Below are 14,005 nucleotides of genomic sequence, written 5' to 3'. Positions count from 1 at the left end.
TAAAGCCAACTCACGCCCATGCACTCTCAGAAGCTGAGAGGCTAGCGACACAACACACACATACACACACACATCTAGCCAGTGATGCTCATGCACCTCTCAATGCTGGAGGGTAGGACACACACACATCTAGCCAGTGATGCCTCATACAACCTCTCAATGCTGGAGGTGAAACGACCACACATACACACACACATCAGCCAGTGATGCTCATCACCTCTCAATGCTGGAGGTAGACACACACACATCTAGCCAGTGATGCTCATGCACCTCTCAATGCTGGAGGGTAGCGACACACACACATCTAGCCAGTCGATGGCTCATCACCTCTCAATGCTGGGCGAGGGTAGGACACACACACATCTAGCCAGTCGAATGCTCATGCACCTCTCAATGCTGGAGGTAGGACACACACACATCTAAGCAATTATGCAATTGTCTACAAGTCATCCTCTCAATGTCGTGAACCTGGCTCTCTTGGGGACACTGAGCATGACCTCCAGTCCATCCTTGATCTCTCCTTTCCCCTCCTCACAGCACGTCAGCAGCTCCTACACATCAGAGAGGTTCCATCAACAAACACCCTTTGAAAGCAAATCCGCCATTTTATTGTGAATGACACTCAGCCAATTAGGGGGTGCCTCAATTACCCATAACCTGGGATGTAGAGGAGAAACAAAAAATATGGTCTGAACGCAGGACGAGATTATGGACGTCAAGTAACATACTCACTAATGATAACTAGCGTGATGGGTGCATAAAAGCTACTCACCAAATAAAAAGGCATGTCCCTACATTCTTGCTCATCACAATGTAAACATACGGGTACAAACATGTGTTGTGGTTGTGTATGTGGTTTATAGCAGAGGGTTGCTATGGTTACCTTGAGCAGGAGCTGGTACTTGGTGATTCGCTGAACAGGCTTGATCAGGTAGGAGGAGATGGAGTTTGCTAATCGGTGCCGCTGCTGGATCTCCTGTACACGCCCACACAGAGAAACACAGTGATGTGATTGGATGCAAAGAGCTGTCCGTCACAGTGAGGGCCAATGGGAGAGCAGGGTACTCACGTCAAAGTAGGGACCGGCGTGCTCTAGGATGAGCTGGGTGGAGTCTGGTTTGTTCTTACAGTAGTTCACATACATCTGGAACTTATCAGCCTGGACACACAGAAATACAACTAAGAGTTTAAACAAATATACTCCAAAGCCATACATTTCCTTTTTGACTTATCACAATTTAGAAATAGAGATATTAAAGTATTTTAATTATTCTTTGGAGTGTATCCTCTCTCTATTTCATAAAAACCTACATTTGGCTATTTTAGGGACACACACACACACACTCACCCAGGTGACGAAGCAGTGGCCCACATCTTCTGGTAGCTGTTCATACTTCTCCAGCTCTTTGAGGAAGATACTGATGATGGAGGAGAGGAGAGAGGGAAGAAGAGAGAGGGAAGAAGAGAGAGTGAGTGAGCAGACACCCTAAAACTGTATAGTGTTTCTGCATTAGAAATTAACTACAAGTTTCAACTGTTTGACTACCAAAAGACAAGGTTTAGTGCCCGTCAGGACAGCTGCAATCATTTGCTGTCTGTCTGTRTGTACGGATGTAAACGACATACTTGTGATGGAACTCATAGAGGTCCACCATGTTTCCAAAGATGATGTGTTCCTTGTTGACGATGCCAGGAGGGATCTCCTCTACCCCACTGGTCATCTCCCACAGGTACGTCTGGARGGAGGAGGATGGAGAGAGGGGGTTAGATCACACACACGGAGGGGGCAGATATATTACATCAAATCATTCACAAAGTCACAGCCGCTGCATATAATGGAATTCAACACGGCACCCTACATTTCAGAAGATCGTGTGTTGTGTTCAAATTTCACAAGGTGGCGCCAGACATTGGCACACTATAATCACACTATAATCACACTATAAGTTAGGGCACACGTGTCAAACTCATTCSMCGGAGGGCCGAGTGTCTGCAGGTTTTTGCTCCTCYCTTGTACTTGATTKATGAATTAAGGTCACTAATTAGTAAGGAACTCCCCTCACCTGGTTGTCTAGATCTTAATTGAAAGGAAAAAAGGAAAACCTTCAGACACTCGGTGGGATGAGTGACACCCCTGGGTTAGGGGGTAGAGAAAGAGAGGGTAGGTTAAACTTACGTCCGTACACTCCCTTAGGTCTCTGACATAGGTCTTCTCTGTCTGAATCAGTTCAGCCATGATGAACCTGCTCACACAAACACACACATGGTTAGCCTCTTCTGCTGATCTACAGCATTATCAACAGAACCCTTAGTCTGTCTGCCCTGTCCATTTAGACCTGTAGGAGTTACTGTCTCATTAAAACATCATTATAACCTGGCCAGAACGCATTTAAAATGCATTGTCGTGTCTGTAGTTGTGGCTGTTTAGAGCAGTGTATGTGTGTGTGCGTGCGTGTGTGTTTTAGCTAGGAGATGTTGAGTGGGGACAAGAGGCCAAGGCAGGATCAACTGGTTGAWTGCCTTAGGGATTGGTTTATTATGACTGTGACCGATCTAATGCGGTTTCAGGAAGTTAAGAGGAAGTGATGACTCACTCCTTCCTGCGAGCGGACTTGCGTTTCTCCTCGTTGAGTTCGTGAGCCGCRTCTCTCAGCTTGACCTCTGACCCTTGAGGTGTGGCCGGGATCATGTCCAACTGAAGCTCCTTACTCTGAGAGAGTGATGGGGGGAGAGATGGAGGGAGGGAGACATGATTTCCCCAAAAATACATTAGGTCTGTACCAAAAAGTACTTTTAAAGAGCTTCACTTTTTTTTTATCTGCACAGGGCATGGATCATCATACACAAGTGTACACTAAAAGCCTTCAGTGTGCAGAGAGGATTTTTCAATTCATATTTCCAGCAACCATTACATGGAAACCCCCTTCCTCCACCTCCACCACCCCCCCCAGCACCACACACCCTCCAGACTTACAGCCTTTGAGTTAGTGTCAGATGAGATGCCCAGTGCCTCCACCTCCACCCCCCCAGCACCACACACCCTCCAGACTTACAGCCTTGGAGTTAATGTCAGATGAGATGCCTAGTGCCTTCTCCAGACTGGTCCGGTACTTGTCCATACGTAATGAGAAGTCTCTGTAGCGTTTGTCCACCGCTGTCACCCACTTCTTTATCTCCACAGCGTGACTATGGCCTTTATCACAGAAACCATCCGCTAGCTGGATCAGCAGCTTCACACGCTCTTTGGTTTGCTGGGGGGGAGGGGGTGAAAGTGAGAGAGAGTGAGAATGAGAGAGTGAGAGTGAGTGAAAAGGGAGTGAAGGTGAGAGAAGAGTGAGAGAGAGAGAAAGTGGAGAGCGAGAGCGAGAGCGAAGAGCGAGAGCGAGTGCGAGTGCGAGTGCGAGTGCGAGTGCGAGTGCGAGTGCGCAGTGCGAGAGCGAGTGCGAGTGGCGAGTGCGAGTGCGCGTGCGAGTGCGGAGAGAGAGAGAGAGAGAGAGGAGAGAGAGAGAGAGAGAGAGAGAGAGAGAGAGCAGAGGGAAGGAGAGGGTTCATTTAAATGGTGTAATGCTAGGATTCAAAACATTATGAAGTAAAGATCTGTCTATAGTTCTGTCTGTGTGCCTGTCGTGGTGCCTGTCTGTGTGCCTGTCTGTGTGCCTGTCTGTGTGGCCTGTCTGTCTGTCTGTCTGTCTGTCCTTCCTACCTTGGCTTGTGATGTGGAGTCTTTCGTGCTCCTTCAGCAGCTCCTGTGTGTGTGTGGTGTGTGTGTGTGTGTGTGTGTGTGTGTTGTGGTGTGTGCGTGTGTGTGTGTGTGTGTGTGTGTGTGTGTGTGTGTGTGTGTCTGTCTGTCCCCTTCCTACCCTGGCTGTGATGTGGAAGTCTTTGTGCTCCTTCAGCAGCTCCTGTGTGTGTGTGTGTGTGTGTGTGGTGGCTCCTTTCCTAACCCTGGTGTGATGTGGAAGTCTTCCATGTCCCTTCAGCAGCTCCTGTGTGTGGTGGATAACTTGGGAGCCGGTGGAGGTGGTGTTGACAGGTAGAAACTCTCCCGTGTCGTGGGATCCAACTCCAGAGCCTGAGGATTACACACCAGAGATCGTTGAGGTGGGACATTGTTGAGTAGAGAATAGAACAAGAGGTTTACAGATGAGCTGACAGACAACAGAGAATAAGGGGATCAGAGAGAACAGCCGATTTGGACTAGGAAAAGGAAAACAAAAGACAAAAAGAGATAGAGAGAGATAGAAAGAGATAAGAGATAGAGGAAGATAGAGAGAGAGAGATAGAGATAGAGAGAGAGAAAGAGACGAGAGAGAGAGAGAGAGAGGTAAAATTGTTGTGTAACCTGTCTTGGCACTTGCGTTCCAACACCCACGTATTGCTGACCTGGTCAACCGTCGTCTGCTCATGGTCCCGAAAGTGGAGAACACGGTTCTCTCTCTGTAACAACTCATTCAGGATGTCTGACCGCGAACACAGATTTACATTCCATTATACGGTATTTGATAAAGCATTCTTTTGAATATCTGAATGTGTGTTGTGATTACTCACTCCTTGACCTGTTTGTTTCCGGTGCTTTGACATGGCTGAGCATCCCAGGGCATGTTAACACTGGTTCCTGTGCATGTACTTCAGGAACACATCAGCAATTAGCGTCTGGCCAGGGGTACATGGCCTAGAGAAAAACACACACAGTTAGGGACATGGGTAACAGCTTGTGAGTGTGGTTGTTCTCCGTGAGTGGTGTGTGTGTGTGGTGTGTGTTGTGTGTGTGTGTGTGTGTGTGTGTGTGTGTGTGTGTGTGTGTGTGTGTGTGGTGTGTGTGTGTGTGTGTTGTGTGTGTTGTGTGTGTGGTGTGTGTGTGTGAATGTTCCTACCTTGAGGAAGGCCTCTTTCTGGTTCCAGGTGTTTTACTGATCATGGGGTGAGCGTGGTCTGACTCACAGTTAGGACCCAGTTTATCAGCCCCCCCACACCAGTCCTCTTCCTCTTATCACTCCTGCTCCAGGCTCTTCCAACACACTGGCACACCTGTTTCAGTCCCAGATTTACCGTACATAAATACAGCTCGCCATAATGCGCACACCAGTCCTCTTCCCTCTTAAAACTCCTGCTCCAGGCTCTCCAACACCAGCTGGCAACACCTTTTTCAGTCAGATATATACCGTAACGCAATAAACTAAGCTTCCCATAATGCCACACCAAGTCCTCTTCCTCTATACTCCTGCTCAGGCTCTCCAACAACACTGGCACACCTGTTCAGTCAGCATATATACCGTAATTAAACTATCAGCTCCCATAATGCCAACACCAGTCCCACTCCCTCTCTTATGCTCGCAGGTTCACCTACACACTGCGCACCTGTGTTAGATCAGCGATGGGTTTAAAAACTATCAGTTCCCATAATGCACAATTTCCAAAACACCTACATATTGTTTATTACTGTAACAATATTGGCACTTTTCTAGCATGTCCACTGGTAATGCCTACCCCTTTAGTCCAGACCAAAAACGTTCCCCTGCCCCTTGCACAGTGAGGGCGCCCCCTACCTGTTCGGAGGTCTTGTGTAGAAGGCTACAGAGGCGTTGACCAGTTTAGCCTGTCCTCCATCTTCAACATGAGCTGCTGCCAGTGGGACGCTACACTCTCAGCACAAGTCTCGGATCAGGTCCATGTCATAGTGGTTGGCCTGGAGTAACACCTCAGCCTCTGCTGCACCTGCAGGGCACTCTGGTGGGGGTTTTCTACGAGGAGGAGAGGAGAGAGGGATGAGGAGAGAAAAAGGGTTTTATATTATACAATATCAGATTGGGAGAAAGAGAGAAAATAATGGAAATAAAGATGGAAAGAGCATAGAAAGAGACAGAGACACAGTAGTCAGAGAGAGGGAGAGAGATAGAGAGATAGATAGATAGATAGATAGATTACAAGTGAGGGAAAAGTATTTGATCCCCTGCTGATTTTGTACGTTTGCCCCCTGACAAAGAAATGATCAGTCTATAATTTTAATAGTAGGTTTATTTGAAGAGTGAGAGACAGAATATCAACAAAATCCAGAAACGCATGTCATAAAATGTTATGAATTGATTTGCATTTTAATGAGGAAATAAGTATTTGACCTCTGCAACAATGACTTAGTACTTGGTGGCAAAACCCTTGTTGCAATCACAGAGGTCAGACGTTTCTGTGTTTTGGCCACCAGGTTTGCACACATCTCAGGAGGGATTTTGTCCCACTCCTCTTTGCAGATCTTCTTCAAGTCATTAAGGTTTCGAGGCTGACGTTTGGCAACTCGAACCTTCAGCTCCCTCCACAGATTTTTTATGGGATTAAGGTCTGGAGGCCTGGCTAGGCCACTCCAGGACCTTAATGTGCTTCTTCTTCTTGAGGCACTCCTTTGTTGCCTTGGCCGTGTGTTTTGGGTCATGTTCATGCTGGAATACCCATCCACGACCCATTTTCAATAACCCTGGCTGAGGGAAGAGGTTTTCACCCAAGATTTGACGGTACATGGCCCGTCCATCGTCCTTGATGCGGTGAAGTTGTCCTGTCCCTTTAGCAGGAAAAACCACCCAAAAGCATATGTTTCCAACCTCCATGTTTGACGGTGGGGATGGTTTTTCTTGGGGTCATAGGCAGCATTCTCCTCCTCCAACACGGCAAGTTGGGTTGATGCAAAGAACTCCATTTTGGTCTCATCTGACCACAACACGTTCACGCCAGTTGTCCTCTGAATCATTCAGATGTTCATTGGCAAACCAGACGGGCATGTATATGTGCTTTCTTGAGCAGGGGGACCTTGCGGGCGCTGCAGGATTTCAGTCCTTACGGCATAGTCCTGTTACCAATTGTTTTCTTGATGACTATGGTCCAGCTGCCTTGGATCATTGACAAGATTCCTCCTGTGTAGTTCTGGGCTGATTCCTCACCGTTCTCATGATCATGCAACTCCACGGGTGAGATCTTGCATGGAGCCCAGGCTGAGGGAGATTGACAGTTTCTTTTGTGTTTCTTCCATTTGCGAATAATCACAGAAACTGTTGTCACCTTTCTCACCAAGCTGCTTGGCGATGGTCTTGTAGCCCATTCAGCCTTGTTGTAGGTCTACAATCTTGTCCCTGACATCCTTGAGAGCTCTTTGGTCTTGGCCTGGTGGGAGTTTGGAATCTGATTGATTGATTGCTTCTGTGGACAGGTATCTTATATACAGGTAAGAAACTGAGATTAGGAGCACTCCCTTTAAGAGTGTGCTCCTAATCTCCGTTCGTTACCTGTATGAAAGACACCTGGGAGCCAGAAATCTTTTTGATTGAGAAGGGGTCAAATACTTATTTCCCTCATTAAAATGCAAATCAATTCATAACATTTTTGACATGCATTTTTCTGGATATTTTTGTTGTTATTCTGTCTCTCACTGTTCAAATAAACCTATCATTAAAATTATAGACTGATAATTTCTTTGTCAGTGGGCAAACGTACAAAATCAGCAGGGGATCAAATACTTTTTTCCCTCACTGTAGATAGATAGATAGATAGGTAGATAGGTAGATAGGTAGATAGGTAGATAGGTAGATAGGTAGATAGATAGATAGATAGATAGATAGATAGATAGAGAATAAATGATACATTTGTTTATCAATGTATAAGAATGAAAGTGTGTTATGTTGCGTCACGAATGGCTGTGCTCACCTCAATGGCATGCTGGAACTGTTCGTGCTCTCTCTGTAGCTGTTCTGCTTCCTGTAGAGAACTAGCTGTGATCAGACCAGCATTCAACATAGACTCCCCATTACGGATCCATCCTAGGACCTGCACAGACCAGGAACAAGGATATAAGTTATCAGGAGAGCATTTTAGTACTGTTCCCACTGGTACTTACCTGGTATTTACTATAGTGGTGTTTCTACTAGTATATAATGGGAAATAATGTGGTATCAATTGATGGTTCTGGTGTTGTAGCTGTACACACTGCTCCAGGTGTGTGTGTGCACATGCGTACCTGTTTGACTTCGGCCTGTAGGTGTCGCAGCTGTACACACTGCTCCAGGTGTCTCCTGTGTTGTTCGCCTGCTACGTCCAACTCCTGCTGCTTCTCATGGAGGAACTCCAGCAGGTCCTGAACACGAGTAGCCATGTCCACATCTCTGTCACACAGCAACTCTACACCTGGAGGGAGAGGACAGGGAGAGACAGAAAGAGAGGGGGATGGAGAGAGAGAGAAAGAATGTCATTCAATGTAAGCTCCGTCGGGCACATGTGTGTACTGCTACTCACCAGAGGCCTGTACTTCGTTGACGTACTGCAGAAGTTCCTGTCCCTGGTGGATGACGTCAAAGGTCAGGTTGTTCATGGTCAGGGCCTTGTCAGCGTGGTGCTGGAGTCTCTGTTCTGCCAGGGTCAGGTCCTCTGTATCAAACTCACTCATCTGAACAGTCAACTCCTCGTTCCACGACTCCAGGTCTGAGATGATCTGGGGGGGAGAGAAGAGTGGTGAGATATATACAGGGCCTTCAGAAAGTATTCATACCCCTTGACTTATTGCACATGTTGTTGTGTTACAGCCTGAATTCAAAATGGAATTCATCTACACACAATACCCCATAATGACAAAGTGAAAACATGTGGTTTCCGTCCTCTCCGGCAACTGAGTTAGGAAAGACACCTGTATCTTTGTAGTGACTGGGTGTATTGATACACCATCCAAAGTGTAATTAATAACTACACCATTCTCAAAGGGATATTCAATGTCTGYTTTTTTTTTACCCGTCTACCAATAGGTGCCCTTCTTTGTGAGGCTTTGGAAAACCTCCCTGGTCTTTGTGGTTGAATCTGTGTTTGAAATTCACTGCTCGACTGAGGGACCTTACAGATCATTTTATGTGTGGGGTACAGAGATGAGGTAGTCATTCAAAAAGCATGTTAAACCCTATTATTAAACACAGTCCATGCAACTTATTATGTGACCTGTTTAGTAAATGTTTACTCCTGAACTCATTTAGGTTTGCCATAACAAAAGGTTGAATACTTATTGACKCAAGACCTTTCAGCTTTTACATTTGTAATAATTTCTAAATATTTTTGAAAACATAATTCCATTTTGACATTGGGGTATTTTAAATTTAGTCTGTAACACAACAACATGTGGAATAAGTCAAGGGGTATGAATACTTTCTGAAGGCTCTGTAGATGCAGACATGTGTGGACACACACAAGGTGAGGATTCACACACACGTGTGTCATTGAGTCGGGTAATCTAAAAACGGAAGACTAGGTTATGTCACTGAGCTAAAGTCTAGACAAGTTCACCGGACCTCCTCTGCCACACACACACACCCTTTCCACCCCCACCATACACTCACATCGATGGCGTCCCTTTCAAAGATGCGTAGCTGTAGGAAGAGTTCCAGTTTGATCTTCCTCTCCTGAAACAGCTCCTCCATCTGAGCCTGGGCCTCGTCCAGCTGCAGTAACACACTCTCTATGTGGTTGATGGAGCTGTTGTGGGGGGTCTTGTTACTGGAGATAGCAGAGTCCCTACCATAGGAGAGAACACACACACACACACACACACACACTCATTGAAGAAAACGTACACACACAAACAATTGGACATGTGTATTTACCAGGGGTTGGAACCGGTTCAGGGAAGAGAACCGAAAAACGAGAACATAAGTGATCTATACTGTTCCGGAACAGAACCATAATTTTAAAAGCATTGGAACCGGTTAATAACGTTCTTTTACATTCCAGGACTTTTTTTTCACAGTACCACAAAAAACACAAAGCGCCTATGCAAATCCCTCACTGTCACTTAGAAACGTATTCCAGCGTCTGCCTGCCTGCCAGCTGAACATCTTTGCCAGTTTGTGTGTGTAGACTACCTGCCCCTCCCTCTGAAGCATGCATATTCTCCTGTAGCCCCTCCCTCCAAAGCATGCATATTCTACTGTAGCCCCTCCATCCAAATCATGCATATTCTACTGTAGCCCCTCCCCCTCCCTCCAATGCATGCATATTCTACAGTAGCCTCCCCCCGTTCCTTCAAAGCCTGCATGTTCTACTGTAGCCCCTCCCCCTTCCTCCAAAGCATGCATATTCTACTGTAGCTACTGAAATTAGGGAGAGAGATCTTTAATTAGAGAACAATTAATACACTTTCAATGCTAGTAACGGATACTATAGTTATCACGTTTCACATTGGATTTATTAACTACAAAAAGGTAAGACAAACTCAGCTAAAAAAGAAACGTCCCTTTTTCAGGACCCTGTCTTTCAAAGATAATTCGTAAAAATAACAGCTTAAGGTAACAGTTATGAAAACTTAGGACACTAAAGAGGCCTTTCTACTGACTCTGAAAAACACCAAAAGAAAGATGCCCAGGGTCCCTGCTCGGTAAACGTGCCTTAGGCATGCTGCAAGGAGGCATGAGGACTGCAGATGTGGCCAGGGCAATAAATTGCAATGTCCATACTGTGAGACGCCTAAGACAGCTCTACAGGGAGACAGGACGGACAGCTGATCGTCCTCGCAGTGGCAAGTACCAGTGTACAACACCTGCACAGGATCGGTACATCCGAACCTCACACCTGCGGGACAAGTACAGGATGGGAACAACAACTGCCCGAGTTACACCAGGAACGCACGGATGCCCTCCATCAGTGCTCAGACTGTCTTCAATAGGCTGAGAGAGGCTGGACTGAGGGCTTGTAGGCCTGTTGTAAGGCAGGTCCTCACCAGACATCACCGGCAACAACGTCGCCTATGGGCACAAACCCACCGTCGTTGGACCAGACAGGACTGGCAAAAAGTGTTTTTCACTGACGAGTCACGGTTTTGTCTCACCGGGGGTGATGGTCAGATTTGCATTTATCGCCAAAGGAATGAGCGTTACACCGAGGCCTGTACTCTGGAGCGGGATCGATTTGGAGGTGGAGGGTCCGTCATGGTCTGGGGCGGTGGGTCACAGCATCATCGGACTGAGCTTGTTGTCATTGCAGGCAATCTCAACGCTGTGTGTTACAGGGAAGACATTCTCCTCCCTCATGTGGTACCCTTCCTGCAGGCTCATCCTGACATGACCCTCCAGCATGACAATGCCACCAGCCATACTGCTCGTTTCCTGCAAGTCAGGAATATCAGTGTTCTGCCAGCGAAGAGCCCGGATCTAAATCCCATTGAGCACGTCTGGGACCTGTTGGATCGGAGGGTGCAGTCCATGAGGAGGAGATGCACTGCAGTAATTAATGCAGCTGGTGGCCACACCAGATACTCACTGTTACTTTAGATTTTGACCCCCCCCTTTGTTCAGGGACACATTATTCTGTTTCTGTTAGTCACATGTCTGTGGAACTTGTTCAGTTTATGTCCCAGTTCTTGAATCTTGTTATGTTCATACATATATTTACACATGTTAAGTTTGCTGAAAATAAACGCAGTTGACAGTGAGAGGATGCTTCTTTTTTGATATTTTTTACATTTTTATTCTGGTTCCGTTCTGCAGACACAAGCTTGTTACTTGGCTAGCTCTGGTCTGGCTCTCGAAAACTCTAGGAGGCATTATGTGTAATGTCATGGAACTGAGAGTCAAGGGCTAGCTCTGGTCCAAAGTTAGCTAACACATCAGAGTCTAAGCCCTGTCTAAGCCGCATATACACACAGACACAGCATTGTAGCAGAGTACTGGGGATTCTACATAATTAACCACACTTATGTAACCAGCATTATGTAACAATACCAGAGGAGTTAATACACCAGAGAGGGAAGAGAGAGTGGGGAGGGAGAGAGAGAACAGGGGGTGAGAGAGAGGGGGAAGAGAGAGAGGAGGGGGGGGGGAGAGGGGGGGGAGAGATGGGGGAGGGAGAGGGGAGAGAGAGAGGGGGAAAGAAGAGGAAAGGGAGGAGAGAGGGGGGGGGGGGTGAGAGGGGGGAAGAAGAGGGAGAGACAGCTTCAGTGTGTGTTGAGCCCTCAAGACTCACACACTTGATATAAATAGAAGCAGAATCATGGTCAGAGGTGTGAAATACATGGATCTCTAACTCTCAACCTACTGCTTCTCTCCATCTCTCCCTTCCTATTGCCTCTCTCTCATCTGGCAGTCCGCTATGTGAGGATGCTGTTGTTTTCTTTCATCTTCCTCTCCTCCTCCTCTTCTCTCTTCCATCCCACTCACCTTCTGCACAGTTTCTTCTAATTCATTTTGTGTGTGTTAGTGTGTGTACGTGTGTGTTGAGTGTGTGAGTATGCATGTACGTCTGTGTGCACACCTGTGTGTGTGTGTGTGTGTGTGTGTGTGTTCTACCTGAGCTGCTGGATGAGGTCCTCTCCCTCCTTGATGACGTTGACAGTGACCTGCAGGATGGTCAGCTGCTGCTGGCTGAAACGTTTGATCAGGTCCTGCACCGCCTCCACAGACTCAGCATACACATCATCTAACAACTCCTTCTGCAGCTCCTCCAGCCACGTCCACAGCTAGGGACCGAGAGATGATTAACATGTCGCACACACACATTCCAGTAAGATGTCTCGCTACTTGACGACGCACGCACACACGCACCCCTCCATCTCCACCCACCGCCCCACCCCCCCACACACGCACTCTCCCTCCCACCCTGTACCTCTTTGACGTGTGTGTGGAAGGCGACAGACATGTCCAGCAGGACTTTGCGTTGCTCCACCCTCCTGACAAAGTCCTGGATGCGGTCCTCCAGCTGGTGGGCTGCCTGGTAGATCTCCTCTGGATCACACTCTCCTGTCTGGGCCAGCTGCTCTGCCGCCTCCAGCAGCTTGTCAGCGTTAGTATAGGTGTTCTGGAGGAGGGACAGAGCCATCACACAGAGAAAGACAGAGGATGGGGAGAGACAGAGAAGGAAAGAGGGAGACAGTTACCAAGAGAAAGGGAGGGAGAAACTTGACTGAATATTATTAGTGAAAAGATAGAGAGAGGAAGTATATGATAGAGAGAGGAAGTACTGTATGTGATAGAGGGAGTACTGTATTGCACTATTGTAAAGTGGCCGTTCCACTGGATGTCATAAGGTGAATGCACCAATTTGTAAGTCGCTCTGGATAAGAGCGTCTGCTAAATAACTTTAAATGTTAAATGTATGTGATAGAGGGAGGAAGTACTGTATGTGATAGAGAGAGGAAAGTACTATATGTGATAGAGGGAGGAAGTACTGTATGTGATAGAGAGAGGGAGTACTGTATGTGATAGAGAGAGGAAGTACTGTATGTGATAGAGAGAGGAAGTACTGTATGTGATAGAGAGAGGAAGTACAGTATGTGATAGAGAGAGTACTGTATGTGATAGAGAGAGGAAGCACTGTATGTGATAGAGGGAGGAAGTACTGTTGTGATAGAGAGAGGGAGTACTGTATGTGATAGAGAGAGGAGTAGTGTATGTGATAGAGAGAGGGAGTACTGTATGTGATAGAGAGAGGAAGTACAGTATGTGATAGAGAGAGGAAGTACTGTATGTGATAGAGAGAGGGAGTACTGTATGTGATAGGAAGTAGGAAGTACTGTATGTGATAGAGAGAGGAAGTACTGTATGTGATAGAGAGAGGAAGTACAGTATGTGATAGAGGAAGTATGTGATAGAGAGGGAGTATGTGATACAGAGGGAGTATGTGTAATAGAGAGGGAGTAGTTTATACAGAGAGGGAGTATGTTGATAGAGAGGGAGTATGTGATAGAGAGGGAGTATGTGATAGAGAGGGAGTATGTGATAGAGGGAGTATGTGATACAGAGAGGGAGTATGTGATAGAGAGGGAGTATGTGATAGAGAGGGAGTATGTGACACAGAGAGGGAGTATGTGATAGAGAGGAGTATGTGATAGAGAGGGAGTATGTGATAGAGAGGGAGTATGTGATAAGAGAGAGGGAGTATGTGATAGAGAGGGAGTATGTGATAGAGAGGGAGTATGTGATAGAAGAGGGAGTATGTGAATAGAGAGGGAGTATGTTGATAGAGAGGGAGTATGTGATAATAGAGAGGAGTTGTTTTA

General features: G+C 46.7%; 2 protein-coding genes across 2 annotated transcripts in view; one reads left to right on the top strand and one right to left on the bottom strand.

Annotated features, from left to right (window-relative positions):
- efna5b (ephrin-A5b) overlaps nt 1–14,005 on the top strand; it is a 455,881-nt gene that overhangs the window by 341,304 nt on the left and 100,572 nt on the right.
- LOC111958061 (triple functional domain protein-like) overlaps nt 1–14,005 on the bottom strand; it is an 88,649-nt gene that overhangs the window by 33,275 nt on the left and 41,369 nt on the right. Inside the window, 24 exon segments of the mRNA XM_070437091.1 lie at nt 128–162; nt 469–551; nt 884–976; nt 1,070–1,159; nt 1,349–1,418; nt 1,627–1,736; nt 2,177–2,243; nt 2,595–2,710; nt 3,054–3,251; nt 3,861–4,072; nt 4,142–4,148; nt 4,875–4,904; nt 4,907–5,008; nt 5,529–5,561; nt 5,564–5,595; nt 5,598–5,652; nt 5,654–5,706; nt 5,709–5,735; nt 7,683–7,806; nt 7,997–8,163; nt 8,272–8,467; nt 9,357–9,531; nt 12,297–12,466; nt 12,613–12,804. Of these exon segments, the coding sequence (XP_070293192.1) occupies nt 128–162; nt 469–551; nt 884–976; nt 1,070–1,159; nt 1,349–1,418; nt 1,627–1,736; nt 2,177–2,243; nt 2,595–2,710; nt 3,054–3,251; nt 3,861–4,072; nt 4,142–4,148; nt 4,875–4,904; nt 4,907–5,008; nt 5,529–5,561; nt 5,564–5,595; nt 5,598–5,652; nt 5,654–5,706; nt 5,709–5,735; nt 7,683–7,806; nt 7,997–8,163; nt 8,272–8,467; nt 9,357–9,531; nt 12,297–12,466; nt 12,613–12,804 (2,437 nt within the window).

The sequence above is a fragment of the Salvelinus sp. IW2-2015 genome, linkage group LG33, assembly GCF_002910315.2.
Source record: "Salvelinus sp. IW2-2015 linkage group LG33, ASM291031v2, whole genome shotgun sequence".
NCBI lineage: Eukaryota > Metazoa > Chordata > Actinopteri > Salmoniformes > Salmonidae > Salvelinus > Salvelinus sp. IW2-2015.
This window is presented reverse-complemented; position numbering and strand designations above follow the sequence as displayed.